This window comes from Anoplophora glabripennis, unplaced genomic scaffold (genome assembly GCF_000390285.2).
Source record: "Anoplophora glabripennis isolate ALB-LARVAE unplaced genomic scaffold, Agla_2.0 scaffold650, whole genome shotgun sequence".
NCBI classification, from domain to species: Eukaryota; Metazoa; Arthropoda; class Insecta; order Coleoptera; family Cerambycidae; genus Anoplophora; species Anoplophora glabripennis.
In genome coordinates, this window is record NW_019417724.1 from 249901 (window position 1) to 272691 (window position 22791).

At 34.0% G+C, this 22791-nt stretch overlaps 1 protein-coding gene across 1 annotated transcript in view; it reads left to right on the plus strand.

Moving 5' to 3' along the window:
• Window positions 1-9163, plus strand: part of LOC108912631 (endoplasmic reticulum metallopeptidase 1) — a 24980-nt gene extending 15817 nt beyond the window's left edge. The window contains exons 9-11 of the mRNA XM_018717925.1: window positions 4431-4636; window positions 8582-8700; window positions 8755-9163. Coding sequence (XP_018573441.1) covers window positions 4431-4636; window positions 8582-8700; window positions 8755-9098 — 669 coding nt within the window. The 3' untranslated portion in view covers window positions 9099-9163. The remainder of the gene's footprint in view (window positions 1-4430; window positions 4637-8581; window positions 8701-8754) is intronic.
• The last annotated feature ends 13628 nt before the right edge of the window (window positions 9164-22791 follow it).

A 22791-nucleotide genomic window follows, 5' to 3' on the forward strand; every position in this document is an offset into this window, starting at 1 on the left:
AAAATTTAGCTGTGTATACCAAATTTCATTCATTTATCACAACGCGATTGAGAGATATTGCAAAAAAATGATTTCCATTCCTCCCTCTTCAATGGGTCCCTGTGCCCTTAGGAAGCATTTCCGGACCCATGTTCATATGAACTTTTTTACTTAGTTTTAATCATAGAATCGGCCTGTTCAGGGTTGGCAGCTAATTATGAGACACCCTGTATATACATTCACGACAGTTAAAGATGACGATTGACTAAATACTTTAACAATAACGACATCAACCTTTAACCTACTTAACTAATCGTAATTATCCATACTGACTTGGGAAGAGGAAAATAGCCCGTCCACAGCTACGAGCGCACCGCCTCCCCTTGAGCACTGTGTCTGAACATAATTGCGGTCCGTACGGTAAACTAAGTAGTTACTCGGAAAAAATTCATTAGAGTTGAAAGAAGAATTCGTTGTTCATAGAGATCAGCTGACATGTCTTTATTATATTTATTAGTCAGTTTTCTGAATTCCTTTTTGATTACGTCGTTTGAAAAGAATAAGAATTTTTCCGGTTGTAAGGCTTCAAACATATTACTTAGATTATAGAGGCTGTGAAATCTTTGTTTAGTTTGAGAAATTAATATATCTATACAGCAATTGAGAGCACATTGACTTTGAATACGATTCTGGGTTTGAAATTTTCTCATCTCCTGATAACTCATCAAAATAGAATTTCGTTAACTTCCGTCTTTTAATTTTGAAAACAGTTGTTACCCTCCACTCTTTTGCTAGATCTCTGTACTCTTTTAGCAAACCTAGAATGAAGTTTGATTTCTGATTTCTATTGGTTTATTCAAAAGATTGCCTAGTAAAATGCTAGCATTTCATGCTGTAACGCAGTTAATGATTTCAAATAGTGGAGAAAAAACAGCTACAAACAATATAAAATCTACCGACAGACGTTTCGGATCACATCTTAGTTCTGATGGATGCCAATAGATGACGCTGTTAACACTATAATATAAAAGAAAAATAGTAATTGCCTGCCGGTTGGAATTTCTGCCCCATGCGATGACATTTCTAATGCTATAGGTGGCATGGATATTATGACAATTACTTTGAATATTATGTGATCGCTCGATTTGCAGCCCTCGTGGATCTGCCGCCCGCGTGCGGTGCATGCCTTGCACACTCGCTTACGGCAGGCCTGTGTCTACAGTTATCCATAACTTTGCTGCACCATACTACTTTCAATTTTCTTATATGCAAATTTTCGTTTAAGCATTGCATGTGGGATAATGGCCAACTTTGACCCTCTTAAGTCTGGCCATATAATAATAATAATAATAATAATAAATCTTTATTCATGTAAGCCTGTCACAGGATATGAAACGTCATAAATTATTCTAACATACATAAGACAAACCAAAGTTAGAAAAAAAGAATACAGAACTATACATATATATGATACCATGTTGAGAAACCGGACAGTAACAGCTACCCTTTCGGGAGAGACATCCAAGTGTAAGGTAGGCTGGAGCTGCCCCCAGGGAGGCGTACTGTCTCCCTTGTTATGGGACGGCGCACTGGAGGGCCTTAATCGAAAGGGATTTTATACACAAGACTATGCGGACGACTTAGTCGTTCTCATAGTCGGGAAACATAATATTGTTGTTTCAGAACTCATGAAAGAGGCTTTGAAATGGATAGATGATTGGTGTAAGGGGCAGGCACTGTCAGTAAACCCTGACAAAATGGTCATAGTACCCTTCACCAGGAGAAGGAATTTAATTGGACTCTCTGAACCTATAATAGGGGAGAGGAGCATTAGGCTTTCCAGGGAGGTAAAATATCTAGGAGTGATACTGGATAATAAGGTTACCTGGAATGCACACTTGGAAAAAATGGTGAGTAAGGCGAAGCAGACATTGTGTGTATGCCATCGCCTTATTGGGAGCACCTGGGGACTGAAACCAAAGATGTCATACTGGTTGTATACGTCGATAGTAAGACCTAGGATTCTTTACGGCGCTGTGGTACGGTGGCAAAAAACACAACAGACCACAGCGAGGGAAAAACTGAATAGAATTCAGAGATTGGCCTGTTTAGGTATAACGGGGGTGATGGCATCGACCCCGACAGCCGCACTAGAAGTCATGCTAAATCTACCACCGCTACATATAGTGGTGGAGAGAGAAGTGCGGCTAGCAGCATATCGACTCAGGAATAACGACTGGAGAGGTAGTTCCTATTCTAGGATTATAGACACATCTATGTCGGAACCAACTTTTGGGATGGTATCTGACAAGATGGTTCCAAAGTTTCACTTCCACAAGCCTTTTGAGACTCGAATAGATATAAGAGAATAGATCAAAGCAAATGGGAGGAAAAGTTTAATACACTGGAGAGGTGGAGCCTAGTATGGTTTACAGATGGCTCCAAAATGACCAGAGGGACAGGTGCAGGAATATATGGAGTCAGACCCAGATGGAGTGCAAGCTACAGTCTGGGAGAGTTCCCTACTGTATTCCAATCAGAAATTTTCGCGATAATAGCGTATCTGGCAGAGAATGTACGTAGAGGTTATAAACGTAAACTCATATATATATTCTCTGATAGTCAAGCTGCAATTAAAGCTTTGGGCGCACACAAGATAAGTTCAAAACTGGTGTGGGATTGTTTACAAATGCTGACTGAACTGGCCACCAACAATACAGTCAGACTGTGTTGGGTGCCAGGGCACAAAGGCATTTGTGGAAATGAGAAAGCGGATGAACTTGCTAGGAAGGGATCCGAGACAGTGTTCATTGGCCCGGAGCCCTTCTGTGGCACATCTCCCAGTGTGGTCAGGCGGGCTCTGGGCAAATGGACAGAGACAGAACATAGGAAATACTGGACTTCAAGGCCAGGACATAGCCATTCTAAGGAGCTTATGGAGTATCCTTCGAAGGGAAGAGCGAATGAGCTACTGAGCTTGAATAGAATCCGGCTCAGGAGAGTGACAGGACTCATAACGGGACACTGTCACTTTAGGAAACATCTACATAAGCTAAAGCTTGTAGACAGTCCGGTCTGCCGAGGATGTGAATCGGCGGATGAAACTTCTCCGCATATCCTGGGCGAGTGCTCGGGATTTGCACGTAGTAGAATGGCGCTCCTTGGGAGACCCTACTTGGAACCCAAGGAACTGAGAGAAGTGTCAGCAAGGAAGCATTTGAACTTTGTAAAAGAGACAAATCTACTTGCTGAATAGGACTAGTAGTGGGACGTACAATAGGCCTAATCAGGCCGCAGTGCTATGGGACTTATTAGGATCAACCACTAGAAGTAGAAGGAGAAGTAGAATACATATATACACATAAAAAACGAACAATTTACCTCGATACAGGAAAATCATAAAATTCCTATAACGAATAAAAACAGTTGCCGACAAGGAAAGAACATAACTCTTTTTTGAATAGCCTAATATTTGTATGATTTTTAATGTATGGGGTAATTTATTGAAAATTGTTCAATATGAGCCGACCAAGTAAGCTGCTCGTCAATGAGAAGTCCTAAGAATTTTGTATGTTGTACTTTTTCAATCACTGTATTATTTAATGACACATTAGGGCATATTCGTCTTTTAATGAATGTAATGTAATGAGATTTTGTTGGATTGATAATCAGATTATTTTTAGTACACCACGTATAAAATTGTTCAAGTGTGGCGTTTACTTTCGCTTGAAGCTCGTCAGCAGATGAGGCACTAATACATGTTGTACTGTCATCTGCGTAAAGAATCAAAGTGGTATCGACAGTTATATGTTGTTCTAAATCATTGATGAACAATATAAGTAGTAGGGTAGATTACTCACTGTTGGTATCTAATTGATTATTTTTAAAGAGAGATTAACAAAAAAATCGTTAAAGATGCTACAATATTAGGATTCTTATGTATAATATATGTAATTCAATAATTAAAATATTATTTTTGTTCTTTCTATTACATAAATTGGGCATAATACTCTTAAGTAGTTCAAGATTTATTGTCGGAATTAATTATAGACTACCTACTCACATTCTTTTTTATGCGGTGAACTTAGGTATGTACATATCTGTGCCAAAATTTCTTATAATCATCCAGATACTTCAGTATATTTCACATACTGGACATAAAAATTAGACCATATAAAAATATCCTGTATGGCAGCTGTTATACTTCATTTACTTTATGCATTTGCGTTTCAGTATGTCTTTTACACTGATGCAAGGAAATAAATACACTATTGAAATGAAATGAGTTACGGAGCAATGAAATCATTCATTTCATTGCTTTGTCTCTCCATATTTCTGCCTTATTTATGCACCGAAGAATCAAGCTCTAGTTATAATTCCAATCAAGTAATATGTTTTGTAGTATTTCATTGTGGTCTAACTAATACAATTCATTTAAACATATTTTCTAGCACACTAAAAGAGTATTTCATAATGAAAATGGGACTGTTGAGAAGACTGATGCTGGAATCTTCTTTTTAAACCTCGATAGAAATTCCCCTACAATTATTAAAAATTATGTAAAAGATCTCAAATATGCAAGACTTCTTGAAGAGAATTGTAAAAAATATCTTTTATGTGGTTTGCCAGTATCACATTCAAAGATGACTCAAATTGTGTAAGTACTTTAACAAATATATATTTAGGCAGCAAATGCATTTTTTGATAATATTTAAGTTGCATAAAATTATATTTCAAATCAAATTTAAAAATAATTCAAAAACATTGATATACTTTAATTAAAAAATTAATAGACATGAATTTATAAAATCCAGATCTGCTTAAACATGTTCAAAATTGTTGGAACTGGATTTGTTCACACAAGCTTTCACGCGACATACACAACGTCTTCTCTGAATTATTTCCATGGTACTTTTCTACAAGTTCACATAATTCTTCCACTCTTTCTTTTCACTTCAATGGTATATAGGGTGTCCAGAAGTGAGAGAACCATATTTCACTTCTTAGCTTCTGTGGGGGGAAATAAACCGATTTAGATAAGTTTTTAATAAAAGATTTCAATATTTATAGGGCTTTTCACAGGAATGTATTCAAATTATTTCAAACTTTTTTCATTATTTTAAATATTTTGAAAAAGTTTTACCTCAAAAATGTGCTTATTTTGTTGATTTGCACATTATATTAAAAGGAAATCTTCAAATTAAAAAATGTCTTCTATACAGGGTGTAGCGAGTATAATCTATAAAAATTAAACTACAGCTTCCTAACGATATTTGCAATAGAAAAGTCTTATACAAAAAAGTTCTATTTTGCGTTTTTTTTTCGTAAATTAAAGTTCAATTATGAATAAAAATATTTTCTCTGGAACAGTCCTGTCCGTGTGCTGTACGATGAGTTACGTGCTGTAGACCAGCCGCATAAACAAATCGTCGTTGAAAGATAGAAAGATACTTCTCAATTTTTGGGGAATTTTTTAATGCAAACTAAGAAAAATAGATATTAAAAAAAAAGACTAAAATTTTTTTATTATAATAATAGTAATTACTATCTTAAATGCATTGTTGTTACTGCAAGAGTTCGCAAACAAAACATATCCGTAAGCATCTGTAGTTGGCAACTGCGTACACTAATATGAAATAAAACTTACCATTTCTAGAGAAAATGTTGAAATTGATCCCCATTAGTGCGTGTACAGGCATGTCACCGACGCACCCAATTTTGGCAAATATTTTCCCTAATTCCACGTATTCTTCTACCTGTGTCAGCAGCTTCAAGTATACGGTTTCGCAATTCTTCCACTGTAGCAATTGGAGTATTGTAAACCAATGACTTCAAGTGACTCCAAAGAACCATTGGAGTTAGATCGGGTGACCGAGATGGCCACGGCACAGGACCAAACCGTCCAATCCACCGCTGAGGAAACATTTCATTCAAAAGTATCCTTACCTAGTGTGTGGAGAAGCCCCATCTTGAAGATAAAACATGCATGCCCGAACTTGTAATGCCACATCGTCCAATAATTCGGGCAACCGGTTCTCCAAAAAGTCAACCGATGTCGAAAATGAGTTTTCCTAATCACGTGAGAATTTTCATCGGCCTATATGTGCATATTATGGAAATTCACTTCATCACGGGTAAAGTCGCCTCATCTGTTACACAAACATAAGCAGGATAGGGGTGCAACAGCTGGCGCCTTGCGATATTTGATACGAGATGAGGTTCCTACTTGCTGTGCGAGTCGTCGAGTACTAATTGTGGGGTCTTCGTTAAGATTTTCCAACACTGCATCTTCAGCATTAAGGTTCACTTGCTGACCACCGTCTTTCTCCTCGAAGAATAACACTTCCCGTATCTTGCAGCCGCTGAACGCACTGTAAGATTGTATTTGCACATGGGGGGTGACGTTGTGGCCATCACTCCCGGTACAACCTAGTCGCCGCGAGCTAATTTTCTCCGGCTACACCATACACTAACACCATATCGACACGTTCGGAAATAGTAAATGCATTGTTTTCGCGGATCATTGTAAAACTAGTTTGTGCACAAACTAAAAAATTAAGCAAAGTAAGAATTAAGAATCTGGTTTTTAATGTAATCGGCATGCTATTCTTATTTTTTACTTTATAAAAATTAGTCACTATCGTGGAATTACAAAATAAAAACTTTTGTCTGGAATCTTTCACTTTTTAACATTGATGGGTCAATGGATGATGCTTAATATTTAATAATTAAGTGAATAATGAATTCAATACAAATACAAAATCAGTTGACTGCACAAATTTTTTGATAATGTAACCTAACCTTCTTTTAGTATTACTATTAGATTATACAGACTTAAATTATAAGGTTGCATCTCGGGCCGCATAAAAACATTTCCAAAGTTTTTAATAGATAACAGGGTCGCCCTTCATTTTCTGTCTTGAATAAATGAACTTCAATTTACAAAAAAAAAAATGCAAAGATAGAACTTTTTCATATAAGACAAATATATCTATTACAAATATCATCAGGAAGCTGTAGTTTAATTTTTATAGATCATACACGCCACACCCTATATATTTTTAAAACATTAGATATACTTTTAATAATTTTGATATGTGCACAATCACTTTTTTATCATGTAACTGTTAAATCTCCAAGCTCTATCTATTGTGTTTGTTACTTTTCGTTTCAGTGCAAATTAAATCAAAACATTTCTTGAATCCGTTCTAGATTATAGAAAAAAATTACAAAATGTCCTTATCAAATAGGAAATAAATAAAGGGTGTCTCAAAATTTACGCAAGAAGTAATTTTGATAGAAAACACTAGTTTTGAATTAAAAATTGTATAAATTTTGTATCGATTCATAAAGTATGGGGTTATGTATGGAATAGCACATCAGGTAAATAGCCTCCACGGCCTTGCTGGCACGTATGCACTCTTTTGTCGGAATTTCTCATGACCATTTTGCATAAACGCAGCTGAATTTTGTTGATACTCCACTCAGTTTCCTCCTTCAAGGCATGGATGGTTTTTGACATTAACTGTAGACTTCAAAAAACTCCAAAGAAAAAAATCCAAGTGTTAAATGGCATGATCTGGCAACCAATTCTGATCACCAAAATGGGAAATTACAGACCAGTAAAAGACTGAGGCAGTAATTGAATTGTTTCTCGGGCTGTGGCTGTATGTATGGCACTGTCTTGTTGAAACCACATGTCATCTACAGCCATATCTTTCAATTTAGGCACAAAAAACTGGATTATCATGTCGCAAAAGAGAGCACCATTAACTGTTATTGCCTAACCAACCACATTTTCGAAGAAGAAAGGTGTAATGATGTTTCCAGACCAAAATCCGCACCAAACAGTGACACGTGTAAACATTTGTTTATCAACAATCACTCGTGGATTTTCTGACAAATGCGACAAATTTGTTGGTTAATAAAGCCATCAAGAGGAAAATGAGCCTCATCGCTAAATATTGTTTTGTTCGAAAAATCAGCATCCACTTGTTCCATAATAATCCATTCAAGGAACACTCTCCGCTCTGCTTGGTCACTAGGTTTCGGTTTTTATGACAACTGAACTTTGTAAGCATAAAGTCGTAAATCTTTCGTGAGAATACGCTGTAAAGAGCTTCTCGAAATGTCCAATTTTTGACCAGGGTGCTGAATTGATGTTCCTGGATGCTCAGCAACGCTCTCATGAACTGCTGTGATGTGTTGAAGGACGGCCAGAATATTTACGGTGACTAATCGATCCAGTCTCCCTGAATTTTTCAATTAATCTCTTTACGATTCTGACCCAATTTTGTATGAAAATTGCGAACTAAAGCTGTCAAATCATTGTAAAATATTGCTCAATAATGAAAACGCATTTATTCTTTCGTGTAACGCTGCATTTCCCTAACTGTCACACTGTCCTTTTTTTTTAGCAACACTGCTGCACAAATGGTACAAAATGAAAATCTTGCGTAAATTTACATACAAAGAAATAAGTGGCCGGAAATAACTTTGATTTCTAGTCAGGAAATTACACCTTTGTTCACCTATTAATATATTTGTCCAGTCATACAAAAATGGTATAATATATTTTATTAATGAAAATGATTTTTTTTAGGGAACATAGTACATGGATTCCAGCTAATCAGCCTGTAATACATGAGCCAGTTTCGTTTAAGTTGAATTCTAAAGAACATATCAACGAAACTATTATTAGATATAATATAACGACTTCCGGTAAGAATTATTCTTCTTCACATGTATATTTTTTTATCCTTTGTTATGTTACAGGTTCAGATAGACTAGCCCTTTACCTAGTACCAAAAAAACATGCAAAACTCGTAAGGATGAGCCTAATAGATACTATTGAATCATCAGAATATGTCTATAATAATAGGCAATTATATTTCATACTATTTACCTATGGGAAAGATCCAGCTGATTTAAGTTTTACTTTTGATATTATGGTACCACCAAACTATAATGGATCAACGATGGATATAGCTGTTACTGCTACATATGTACATGAAAATAAGTTTATTAAGACACCATACTATGTAAATTTACTCAAGGAATTTCCTGATTGGACTGATGTAACTGCTTGGCTTGGTAGTTACTTATCTTATGTTATATAAATAACGAACTGATATTTTTATAATGAGAGACTAATTATGAAATTAGATTTTTTTATGTGGTGCGGTTTCAGTAATTTTTAATAACATAGTGTAAAAATATATGAATTTTACGTGTGATTTGTTGTTTTTTCATCAGTTTTATTAATTATATAAAAAAAGTTTCTTGTAAGAGTTCTAGGGTCATTTTAGAGCAGCGACGGCTCCCAAAAAGTGGACATATTTTGAAATGAAGCTTCATGATGAAATTTTGAATTAAATTTTCAAAATACTAAAGTAGGGGTGGCCTACCCTCAGATCTCAAAACGGGTTGGACATATAATTGCAAAATATATTTTTATTCATAATCAGCTTATAGACACAGAGGTTTTTTTTATCCTCTGCAGAATTAATTTTTTTTGTTATAAAGATATGGATTTCGTTATCAAAACTTGATCATTAATTTTCGAGAACTGTCTCTATCTTAGAGGTTTAAACACTCGTAAAAGGGCCTCAAAATGTATTTTTTTATTTTGAAATCTAAGTTCCTCATATCAACAATGTGGTATATGTTTGCTTCACCAGATTTTTTCTAGATAAAAACTTTTAATTCATTTTGACTAAGTATATTCCAATTAGCAATTACGCCTTTGTGATATTAGTACTATTAAATTTAAATTATACTGTAATAAAGACAAATTGATAACATAGTCGAAGTAAATTAGTTTTTTTTGGAGAAATAATTTAAAAGTTTTTAAAATTTGGGTGCGAACTCCTTCCATACATGCAAATACAGATCAACAGAGTTCCCACCTATCCGGAGGGCGCTTCATAAACCACTCTCTAATGTGACCTCGCGCCAGTTTTTTTAATTTTTCTCAAAAACTGCTGCTCTAACAAGGAAAATTAATAGGACTTAAAATATTCAGCATAAAATTCTACATGATTTATGTGCTATAAACTTTTTTCTATCGTTAACTGTGGTTTGAAAAATTAGGATATATTGCTAAAGTTAGGCAAAAACGAGTAAAGTGACAAATATCTTGAAATACATTGGCCATAGAAACATGTTACATGCATAGCAGATTTTTCTACAGAAACCTGGCTATAAGGACAAAAAAATATGACTACAGAAAATTTTATTATTACTAGGTACTATGTCTTTTATATTCGAACCCGTTTCCACACCACCGCTGAGGTAGAGCACCCGGCGAGTCTTTTTTGTTAGTGATTTCTCTTGGAGGCCTAATCCACTAAAAACTAACTGCAGTTTATTCATTTATTGAATTATCTTCAATTAATTCTTCCTCTACCACTGAATTAAGACATCCTTGACCATGGCGATTGGAGCACATTGTTGAACACTTCAATGTAACCTTAACACAACTGCATCATTTTCCGCAACCCTTTTTACAACGGCATGATATTGAAGAATAGAAGTAGGAGCTGGTATCTCAATTGTAGGAATTGGCACCAAAATTTGGCTAATTGTTTTCCATCCCCATTCATTAGACTTCAAATTTTCTCCACGCCACTAATGAATTTGTTGAAAAACCCGATACGAATATTGTTCTAAAGCTGCACATGTAGGCGGTAGTCTTGATAATATCACTGCTTGATTAGATTGACCAACAAATTTGTTAAATGAAGAATCTAAATTGATTTAATGATGTGAAAATTCGAGGTGCCTTGTATAAAGTTAGTGTGACTTTCTCTCCAGCTCATACAATGTCTGGTTTGATCGATGATGGATTGTTAAATATATGCAAAGCATCGTCTAAGTCCCTACTAGTATTTATTAAATTTACAGTGTGTGCTTTTCCTTTGCCAATAAATGCTGACGTAGTATCACATCCACTGAATGCATGAGCAAATAATATATTTCTTTTACCATTATGAAGGACTTCCGAATTCTGTAGATCGAACTATGCTATACATACTAAACTTGTTTAAAGATATGTTTTACGTTTTAAGGATACAATTTACATTAAATATTAAAAAATGAAAAGGATTATATTAATATAATTTATCGCAAAGTTATTAGGCAAAGCTTTATTTTGTTATGTAGTCCAAAATCCGTCATTTAGTTTTAAGCACCCATATTAATTTATCTCAAAAGCTATCGTAATTTTAAGGAATTTGTCTTATCTATACTAGAATTAACCTATTTCAAACGTCATTTGTGAAATTGGGGCTGGATGTAGGAAAAAATGTATAGGACACAAATGATGTAGAATTTTATGCTGAATGTTTCAGATCCTATTCACTTTTCTTGTCAGAGTAACAGTTTTTGATAAAAATCAGAAAACGGCACCAGGTCACGTAACGGGGTGGTTTCTAAAGCAAAAGAGGATGAAGCACCCTCCTGAGAGGTGGGAACTCTTTTGATCTATATTTGGATGTCTATTCGCACCCAAATTTTTAAAACTTTATAAATTATTTCTCATATTTGCCATTTTAATTGCTAATTTACTTCAATTAACACTTAAATTGATAAAAGTAGATAAACAAGGCAACAAAAAATGTCACATTCGACATTGTCAATTTGAAAACCGGAAACAGTTTCTCAATTTTTCAATCATTGCAGATTGATAATATATCCATCAAATAATTTTATTCATTAATTAAAGCAAACGACATATTTTTTTAAATTGAAATTGGATTTAGTTAAAAATGTAGAAACAAGGCATTCTCTTTAAAAATATATATTCGTTGAGATTAACTATTATATCTTTCTTATACAGGGTGTCCCAAAATTCATGCAACAAAATTTGGTCACAGATTCTTAAGACAAATTTAGGGAACCTGTATTTTTTATTTTTTCCAAGTGTCCCTCTCTTTCGAAGTTACAGCTCCCTGAAGTCCGTCCCTAAGAATAATCTTTTCTTTATATCTCAGAACCCTGTTGTACGAGTCACTAAATTTGGAACACAGGGGTTTTATAACCTGTGGAATCTGATGATGCTACGTTTTTTGGCGGAGAACCCCCTTAAGACAATTTTTCATGGGCCCCCTTGTCTTTGGAACCAAAAAACTTTGGTCGCATATTTAAATTTCTTAAAAATTATCAGTCCACTAAAAAGCCATTAAATTTAGAAACTTTTTGTCTTTATAATTTTTTCGTAAAAAGCAATGTTTTCCAGAAAAATGTCAAAATGGGATCGAATGCATATCGTCATTCGCCATTTTCCTCAAAAACTGCGTTTTACAAAACAAATATCAAGAGACAAAAAAGTTTCTAAATTCAATGGCTTTCTAGCTAACTAACAATTTTTAAAAAATCAAATTTGCAACCGAATTTTTCTGGTTCAAATACAAGGGGGCCCACGAAAAAGTGTCTTAAGGGGGTTTCTCGCCAAAAAGCGTAGCACTGTGAGATTCTACATGTCATAAAACCCCTGTGTACCAAATTTAGTAATTCTCGTGCAACATGGTTTTGAGATATAAAAAAGACTTCTTAGGGGCAGATTTCATGGGGCTGTAACTCCGAAAAAGGGGGCCAGTTGGCAAAAAGAAAAAATACGGGTCCCCTAAATCTGTCTTAAGAATCTGACCAAATTTTGTTGCATGAATTTCGGGACATCCTGTAACAGTAGTAGTAGCCAAAATTTAATTGACACTTTCAATGCTGATGAATTTCACCCTCATGCCTAAATCTCAAAGTTACTTTTATATAAAATGTGTCAAAAATACTTTACTCAGGGGCACATGCACATGAATGTAAGTGTCGTGTCAGACTGAATAATATAATCAGTACACAGCCAGCAACAAGTTGATCCCGGCTCTTTAAAGCGCCTGCGGCACTTGCGCATGTCAGTTGTATGTAGATCGGTTGCCTTATCTTCCGTTATAGCCCCACATTGAGTGCCATGACGCAGATTTTGATCAGTCTGACTAACTTGCAGCAGTTTTGACCTACCATCATCTCCCCTTAGTATGTTTAAAAGGTTGTAAACCCTCATAATTGGTCTGGATGGAACGTTTCTCTTTGGGTCCGTTTTCACCTACAGTGCTGCGACATTAGTCGCCCGCTTGCCAATTTGGAGATTCCTAAGTATCTCTAGCGTTTCCCTTTGGGAAGACGGAGATGATTGCCCCTTCATTGCAAATTCTTATTTTGCTTGATATTCAACGCTCTAATTTGTTTTCTTTGACCCAAGATGCACTTTAGACACCTGCACTTTATTTTAATAGACTATTATTTAAATATTTTTGTGTAACATGTTTTCAACTGAACTCTGTATATCAAGGCGGGTCTGCTACACTGTCTTTGCACTGGTTAGAAGCAAAAGCAAAAAGACCGGTGAAAAGTTGAGTTTGTTTGCGAATTCTTTTTGTGTTAGCGGAACTGCTTTATACGTTTTATATTTCTATTTTTCAGCAGGAACAGCGCTATATGGGCCTCTTTTGTAGAATTATTGCAGCTATTCAAAACGTTAGTGAATTTTGCTGCATACTACAACACTACATTACAGTAGAAAGAGGTTGGTGTACAAAAATAAGAACAAAAATATAAATTTAATAACAATTTATTGTCCTTAAAAAGACATCAAACATACACATTTCAAAATTTAGCATATTAAATATATAGGCTATATCACTATGCAATGTAATTGCAATGATAGAATTGATAAAGGGTTTGTTAATGCAAATAAATTGATGGGTGTCTGTCTCACCATGTAATTTGTTGCGGTTCATTCAAGTCATTGACAGTTGTTTCTATAGGACAATAAGTACATAGACCTGTTAAGTTTTCGACTATTATTGACAGAAATAACTAACTTTGTGATTATTTAATTATATACGGTTAAGAAAATAAACAAAATCTTTTCAATTCATGAGATAACGTAATAGGTATATTGTTTTCTTTGCTTTTGTAAAATCATTACAAATAATCACATTAGTTTAATATAAAAAAGGATATTTAAACAAATACAACGGATTCAAAATAAATAATAAAGGCCCAAGGAAACATGATTAATCAATATTAATGAAAAATAAGCAAAACGTAGTAATGGCACAACAATGTATCAGAAACAGAGAAGCGTTTTTGTCCAAACTTTAAAAAAAAATGCTTTTTAAAATTTCTCTTATAAACAGTGGAACCAGCAACGTAGACTGGAAGTATACTGGTCATATTTTCCTTACAAATTATATCACATTAATACTGAAAAAACATTTTTTATCATTTTATGACTTGTAAGGTAATTAAATAAAAATATCTATCTACCTTTTCTTCACTATAATATTTAAGCGATTTTGGGATATTTTTAGGTTAGAGAGGAATACCAACAAGTTGATGTTATACGTATATCGGAATTGCACTCGGCAATCCCAAAAAAAAATAAACNAAGTCGTAAATCTTTCGTGAGAATACGCTGTAAAGAGCTTCTCGAAATGTCCAATTTTTGACCAGGGTGCTGAATTGATGTTCCTGGATGCTCAGCAACGCTCTCATGAACTGCTGTGATGTGTTGAAGGACGGCCAGAATATTTACGGTGACTAATCGATCCAGTCTCCCTGAATTTTTCAATTAATCTCTTTACGATTCTGACCCAATTTTGTATGAAAATTGAGAACTAAAGCTGTCAAATCATTGTAAAATATTGCTCAATAATGAAAACGCATTTATTCTTTCGTGTAACGCTGCATTTCCCTAACTGTCACACTGTCCTTTTTTTTTTTTAGCAACACTGCTGCACAAATGGTACAAAATGAAAATCTTGCGTAAATTTACATACAAAGAAATAAGTGGCCGGAAATAACTTTGATTTCTAGTCAGGAAATTACACCTTTGTTCACCTATTAATATATTTGTCCAGTCATACAAAAATGGTATAATATATTTTATTAATGAAAATGATTTTTTTTTAGGGAACATAGTACATGGATTCCAGCTAATCAGCCTGTAATACATGAGCCAGTTTCGTTTAAGTTGAATTCTAAAGAACATATCAACGAAACTATTATTAGATATAATATAACGACTTCCGGTAAGAATTATTCTTCTTCACATGTATATTTTTTTATCCTTTGTTATGTTACAGGTTCAGATAGACTAGCCCTTTACCTAGTACCAAAAAAACATGCAAAACTCGTAAGGATGAGCCTAATAGATACTATTGAATCATCAGAATATGTCTATAATAATAGGCAATTATATTTCATACTATTTACCTATGGGAAAGATCCAGCTGATTTAAGTTTTACTTTTGATATTATGGTACCACCAAACTATAATGGATCAACGATGGATATAGCTGTTACTGCTACATATGTACATGAAAATAAGTTTATTAAGACACCATACTATGTAAATTTACTCAAGGAATTTCCTGATTGGACTGATGTAACTGCTTGGCTTGGTAGTTACTTATCTTATGTTATATAAATAACGAACTGATATTTTTATAATGAGAGACTAATTATGAAATTAGATTTTTTTATGTGGTGCGGTTTCAGTAATTTTTAATAATATAGTGTAAAAATATATGAATTTTACGTGTGATTTGTTGTTTTTTCATCAGTTTTATTAATTATATAAAAAAAGTTTCTTGTAAGAGTTCTAGGGTCATTTTAGAGCAGCGACGGCTCCCAAAAAGTGGACATATTTTGAAATGAAGCTTCATGATGAAATTTTGAATTAAATTTTCAAAATACTAAAGTAGGGGTGGCCTACCCTCAGATCTCAAAACGGGTTGGACATATAATTGCAAAATATATTTTTATTCATAATCAGCTTATAGACACAGAGGTTTTTTTTATCCTCTGCAGAATTAATTTTTTTTGTTATAAAGATATGGATTTCGTTATCAAAACTTGATCATTAATTTTCGAGAACTGTCTCTATCTTAGAGGTTTAAACACTCGTAAAAGGGCCTCAAAATGTATTTTTTTATTTTGAAATCTAAGTTCCTCATATCAACAATGTGGTATATGTTTGCTTCACCAGATTTTTTCTAGATAAAAACTTTTAATTCATTTTGACTAAGTATATTCCAATTAGCAATTACGCCTTTGTGATAGTACTATTAAATTTAAATTATACTGTAATAAAGACAAATTGATAACATAGTCGAAGTAAATTAGTTTTTTTTGGAGAAATAATTTAAAAGTTTTTAAAATTTGGGTGCGAACTCCTTCCATACATGCAAATACAGATCAACAGAGTTCCCACCTATCCGGAGGGCGCTTCATAAACCACTCTCTAATGTGACCTCGCGCCAGTTTTTTTAATTTTTCTCAAAAACTGCTGCTCTAACAAGGAAAATTAATAGGACTTAAAATATTCAGCATAAAATTCTACATGATTTATGTGCTATAAACTTTTTTCTATCGTTAACTGTGGTTTGAAAAATTAGGATATATTGCTAAAGTTAGGCAAAAACGAGTAAAGTGACAAATATCTTGAAATACATTGGCCATAGAAACATGTTACATGCATAGCAGATTTTTCTACAGAAACCTGGCTATAAGGACAAAAAAATATGACTACAGAAAATTTTATTATTACTAGGTACTATGTCTTTTATATTCGAACCCGTTTCCACACCACCGCTGAGGTAGAGCACCCGGCGAGTCTTTTTTGTTAGTGATTTCTCTTGGAGGCCTAATCCACTAAAAACTAACTGCAGTTTATTCATTTATTGAATTATCTTCAATTAATTCTTCCTCTACCACTGAATTAAGACATCCTTGACCATGGCGATTGGAGCACATTGTTGAACACTTCAATGTAACCTTAACACAACTGCATCATTTTCCGCAACCCTTTTTACAACGGCATGATATTGAAGAATAGAAGTAGGAGCTGGTATCTCAATTGTAGGAATTGGCACCAAAATTTGGCTAATTGTTTTCCATCCCCATTCATTAGACTTCAAATTTTCTCCACGCCACTAATGAATTTGTTGAAAAACCCGATACGAATATTGTTCTAAAGCTGCACATGTAGGCGGTAGTCTTGATAATATCACTGCTTGATTAGATTGACCAACAAATTTGTTAAATGAAGAATCTAAATTGATTTAATGATGTGAAAATTCGAGGTGCCTTGTATAAAGTTAGTGTGACTTTCTCTCCAGCTCATATAATGTCTGGTTTGATCGATGATGGATTGTTAAATATATGCAAAGCATCGTCTAAGTCCCTACTAGTATTTATTAAATTTACAGTGTGTGCTTTTCCTTTGCCAATAAATGCTGACGTAGTATCACATCCACTGAATGCATGAGCAAATAATATATTTCTTTTACCATTATGAAGGACTTCCGAATTCTGTAGATCGAACTATGCTATACATACTAAACTTGTTTAAAGATATGTTTTACGTTTTAAGGATACAATTTACATTAAATATTAAAAAATGAAAAGGATTATATTAATATAATTTATCGCAAAGTTATTAGGCAAAGCTTTATTTTGTTATGTAGTCCAAAATCCGTCATTTAGTTTTAAGTACCCATATTAATTTATTTCAAAAGCTATCGTAATTTTAAGGAATTTGTCTTATCTATACTAGAATTAACCTATTTCAAACGTCATTTGTGAAATTGGGGCTGGATGTAGGAAAAAATGTATAGGACACAAATGATGTAGAATTTTATGCTGAATGTTTTAGATCCTATTCACTTTTCTTGTCAGAGTAACAGTTTTTGATAAAAATCAGAAAACGGCACCAGGTCACGTAACGGGGTGGTTTCTAAAGCAAAAGAGGATGAAGCACCCTCCTGAGAGGTGGGAACTCTTTTGATCTATATTTGGATGTCTATTCGCACCCAAATTNAAAATGGGATCGAATGCATATCGTCATTCCCCATTTTCCTCAAAAACTGCGTTTTACGAAACAAATATCAAGAGACAAAAAAGTTTCTAAATTCAATGGCTTTCTAGCTAACTAATAATTTTAAAAAAATCAAATTTGCGACCAAATTTTTCTGGTTCAAATACAAGGGGGCCCACGAAAAAGTGTCTTAAGGGGGTTTCACGCCAAAAAGCGTAGCACTGTGAGATTCCACATGTCATAAAACCCCTGTGTACCAAATTTAGTAATTCTCATGCAACATGGTGTTGAGATATAAAAAAGACTTCTTAGGGGCAAATTTCATGGGGCTGTAACTCCGAAAAAGGGGGCCAGTTGGCAAAAAGAAAAAATACGGGTCCCCTAAATCTGTCTTAAGAATCTGACCAAATTTTGTTGCATGAATTTCGGGACATCCTGTAACAGTAGTAGTAGCCAAAATTTAATTGACACTTTCAATGCTGATGAATTTCACCCTCATGCCTAAATCTCAAAGTTACTTTTATATAAAATGTGTCAAAAATACTTTACTCAGGGGCACATGCACATGAATGTAAGTGTCGTGTCAGACTGAATAATATAATCAGTACACAGCCAGCAACAAGTTGATCCCGGCTCTTTAAAGCGCCTGCGGCACTTGCGCATGTCAGTTGTATGTAGATTGGTTGTCTTATCTTCCGTTATAGCCCCATATTGAGCGCCATGACGCAGATTTTGATCAGTCTGACTAACTTGCAGCAGTTTTGACCTACCATCATCTCCCCTTAGTATGTTTAAAAGGTTGTAAACCCTCATAATTGGTCTGGATGGAACGTTTCTCTTTGGGTCCGTTTTCACCTACAGTGCTGCGACATTAGTCGCCCGCTTGCCAATTTGGAGATTCCTAAGTATCTCTAGCGTTTCCCTTTGGGAAGACGGAGATGATTGCCCCTTCATTGCAAATTCTTATTTTGCTTGATATTCAACGCTCTAATTTGTTTTCTTTGACCCAAGATGCACTTTAGACACCTGCACTTTATTTTAATAGACTATTATTTAAATATTTTTGTGTAACATGTTTTCAACTGAACTCTGTATATCAAGGCGGGTCTGCTACACTGTCTTTGCACTGGTTAGAAGCAAAAGCAAAAAGACCGGTGAAAAGTTGAGTTTGTTTGCGAATTCTTTTTGTGTTAGCGGAACTGCTTTATACGTTTTATATTTCTATTTTTCAGCGGGAACAGCGCTATATGGGCCTCTTTTGTAGAATTATTGCAGCTATTCAAAACATTAGTGAATTTTGCTGCATACTACAATACTACATTACAGTAGAAAGAGGTTGGCGTACAAAAATAAGGAAGCAAAAATATAAATTTAATAACAATTTATTGTCCTTAAAAAGACATCAAACATACACATTTCAAAATTTAGCATATTAAATATATAGGCTATATCACTATGCAATGTAATTGCAATGATAGAATTGATAAAGGGTTTGTTAATGCAAATAAATTGATGGGTGTCTGTCACACCATGTAATTTGTTGCGGTTCATTCAAGTCATTGACAGTTGTTTCTATAGGACAATAAGTACATAGACCTGTTAAGTTTTCGACTATTAATGACAGAAATAACTAACTGTGATTATTTAATTATATACGGTTAAGAAAATAAACAAAATCTTTTAAATTCATGAGAGATAACGTAATAGGTATATTGTTTTCTTTGCTTTTGTAAAATCATTACAAATAATCGCATTAGTTTAATATAAAAAAGGATATTTAAACAAATACAACGGATTCAAAATAAATAATAAAGGCCCAAGGAAACATGATTAATCAATATTAATGAAAAATAAGCAAAACGTAGTAATGGCACAACAATGTATCAGAAACAGAGAAGCGTTTTTGTCCAAACTTTAAAAAAAAATGCTTTTTAAAATTTCTCTTTTATAAACAGTGTTAAAAGTCTAAAAAAATATCTGTAATATCAACTGAATAAACAGTCGATCCAGCAACGTAGACTGGAAGTATACTGGTCATATTTTCCTTACAAATTATATCACATTAATACTGAAAAAACATTTTTTATCATTTTATGACTTGTAAGGTAATTAAATAAAAATATCTATCTACCTTTTCTTCACTATAATATTTAAGCGATTTTGGGATATTTTTAGGTTAGAGAGGAATACCAACAAGTTGATGTTATACGTATATCGGAATTGCACTCGGCAATCCCAAAAAAAAATAAACTGGTGGTGAGACTATAACTATTATAGTTTTTGAGATTAGGGACTAATCACTAGTCAGTGATTAGTTGGGTTCACACGGATGCAGAATTCAATTCAGTGACCCCAAAAATATAAAGATATGTTGATTACACTTCATTCCTAAACGTATAAAGTGTAATATTAGCAATTTGCCTATTTTTTTTGAGGTTAGGTACGAACTCCAATGAAGTTATATGAATATTAGAATTTGACTAATTGGTTTCAGCTATCCTGAAAACATAAACTGTGGTGGTTAGACTGTATTACTCATCATAGAAAAGTATTATTTCTACGATTTGAAGTATTTTTAATGTTAGGGACGAACAGTGACAGGTGGGGTTTAACGAACATTGAATTCAAAATCAGCAAACCCAAAAACGTATAGATATGGTGAATCAGTGTACAAAATACAGTATTTATATGTTTCTTATCTATCAATATTAGGCATTAAACAGGATTTTCCATNACTCCGAAAAAGGGGGCCAGTTGGCAAAAAGAAAAAATACGGGTCCCCTAAATCTGTCTTAAGAATCTGACCAAATTTTGTTGCATGAATTTCGGGACATCCTGTAACAGTAGTAGTAGCCAAAATTTAATTGACACTTTCAATGCTGATGAATTTCACCCTCATGCCTAAATCTCAAAGTTACTTTTATATAAAATGTGTCAAAAATACTTTACTCAGGGGCACATGCACATGAATGTAAGTGTCGTGTCAGACTGAATAATATAATCAGTACACAGCCAGCAACAAGTTGATCCCGGCTCTTTAAAGCGCCTGCGGCACTTGCGCATGTCAGTTGTATGTAGATCGGTTGCCTTATCTTCCGTTATAGCCCCACATTGAGTGCCATGACGCAGATTTTGATCAGTCTGACTAACTTGCAGCAGTTTTGACCTACCATCATCTCCCCTTAGTATGTTTAAAAGGTTGTAAACCCTCATAATTGGTCTGGATGGAACGTTTCTCTTTGGGTCCGTTTTCACCTACAGTGCTGCGACATTAGTCGCCCGCTTGCCAATTTGGAGATTCCTAAGTATCTCTAGCGTTTCCCTTTGGGAAGACGGAGATGATTGCCCCTTCATTGCAAATTCTTATTTTGCTTGATATTCAACGCTCTAATTTGTTTTCTTTGACCCAAGATGCACTTTAGACACCTGCACTTTATTTTAATAGACTATTATTTAAATATTTTTGTGTAACATGTTTTCAACTGAACTCTGTATATCAAGGCGGGTCTGCTACACTGTCTTTGCACTGGTTAGAAGCAAAAGCAAAAAGACCGGTGAAAAGTTGAGTTTGTTTGCGAATTCTTTTTGTGTTAGCGGAACTGCTTTATACGTTTTATATTTCTATTTTTCAGCAGGAACAGCGCTATATGGGCCTCTTTTGTAGAATTATTGCAGCTATTCAAAACGTTAGTGAATTTTGCTGCATACTACAACACTACATTACAGTAGAAAGAGGTTGGTGTACAAAAATAAGAACAAAAATATAAATTTAATAACAATTTATTGTCCTTAAAAAGACATCAAACATACACATTTCAAAATTTAGCATATTAAATATATAGGCTATATCACTATGCAATGTAATTGCAATGATAGAATTGATAAAGGGTTTGTTAATGCAAATAAATTGATGGGTGTCTGTCTCACCATGTAATTTGTTGCGGTTCATTCAAGTCATTGACAGTTGTTTCTATAGGACAATAAGTACATAGACCTGTTAAGTTTTCGACTATTATTGACAGAAATAACTAACTTTGTGATTATTTAATTATATACGGTTAAGAAAATAAACAAAATCTTTTAAANACTCATCATAGAAAAGTATTATTTCTACGATTTGAAGTATTTTTAATGTTAGGGACGAACAGTGACAGGTGGGGTTTAACGAACATTGAATTCAAAATCAGCAAACCCAAAAACGTATAGATATGGTGAATCAGTGTACAAAATACAGTATTTATATGTTTCTTATCTATCAATATTAGGCATTAAACAGGATTTTCCATAATTGCGGACGCCATATTGTAGAGTTTTTACATATGAAGCTTTTGACACATCGAACTTCAATATTGATGCCTTTTTATTCTGAGCAGCTCACTGTGCCTGTTGACGTGAAACGTTCGAGATATATATATATAAAGCCAAAAAATTAGACGGCTGTCTAAGTTAAAAACCAAATTTCTTTCTTAGACGGGGATGCAGCCAAGGATAAAAAAAGTTACACTCTTTTAAATTTTCAAGCTTTCGAAACTATATTTGTTTCTTCATCAGGAAAAAATATGCGAGAATTACATAGAAGTTAGCCAACATGGTAAACCTACCGCGGACATAGGTCGTTAATACAAATAATTAAAAACATCACAGGTTAAAAACAGAAAAATTGTACAAATCAAAAATTTTTAAAATTCATTACTAATGCGGACTAGAGCCGAAATCAAACCAAAGTTTGATTAAAATTAAAAATATGCGAGAATTACATAGAAGTTAGCCAACATGGTAAACCTACCGGGGACATAGGTCGTTAATACAAATAATTAAAAACATCACAGGTTAAAAACAGAAAAATTGTACAAATCAAAAATTTTTAAAATTCATTACTAATGCGGACTAGAGCCGAAATCAAACCAAATGAACAAGTCGCCTGTCTTTTAGGT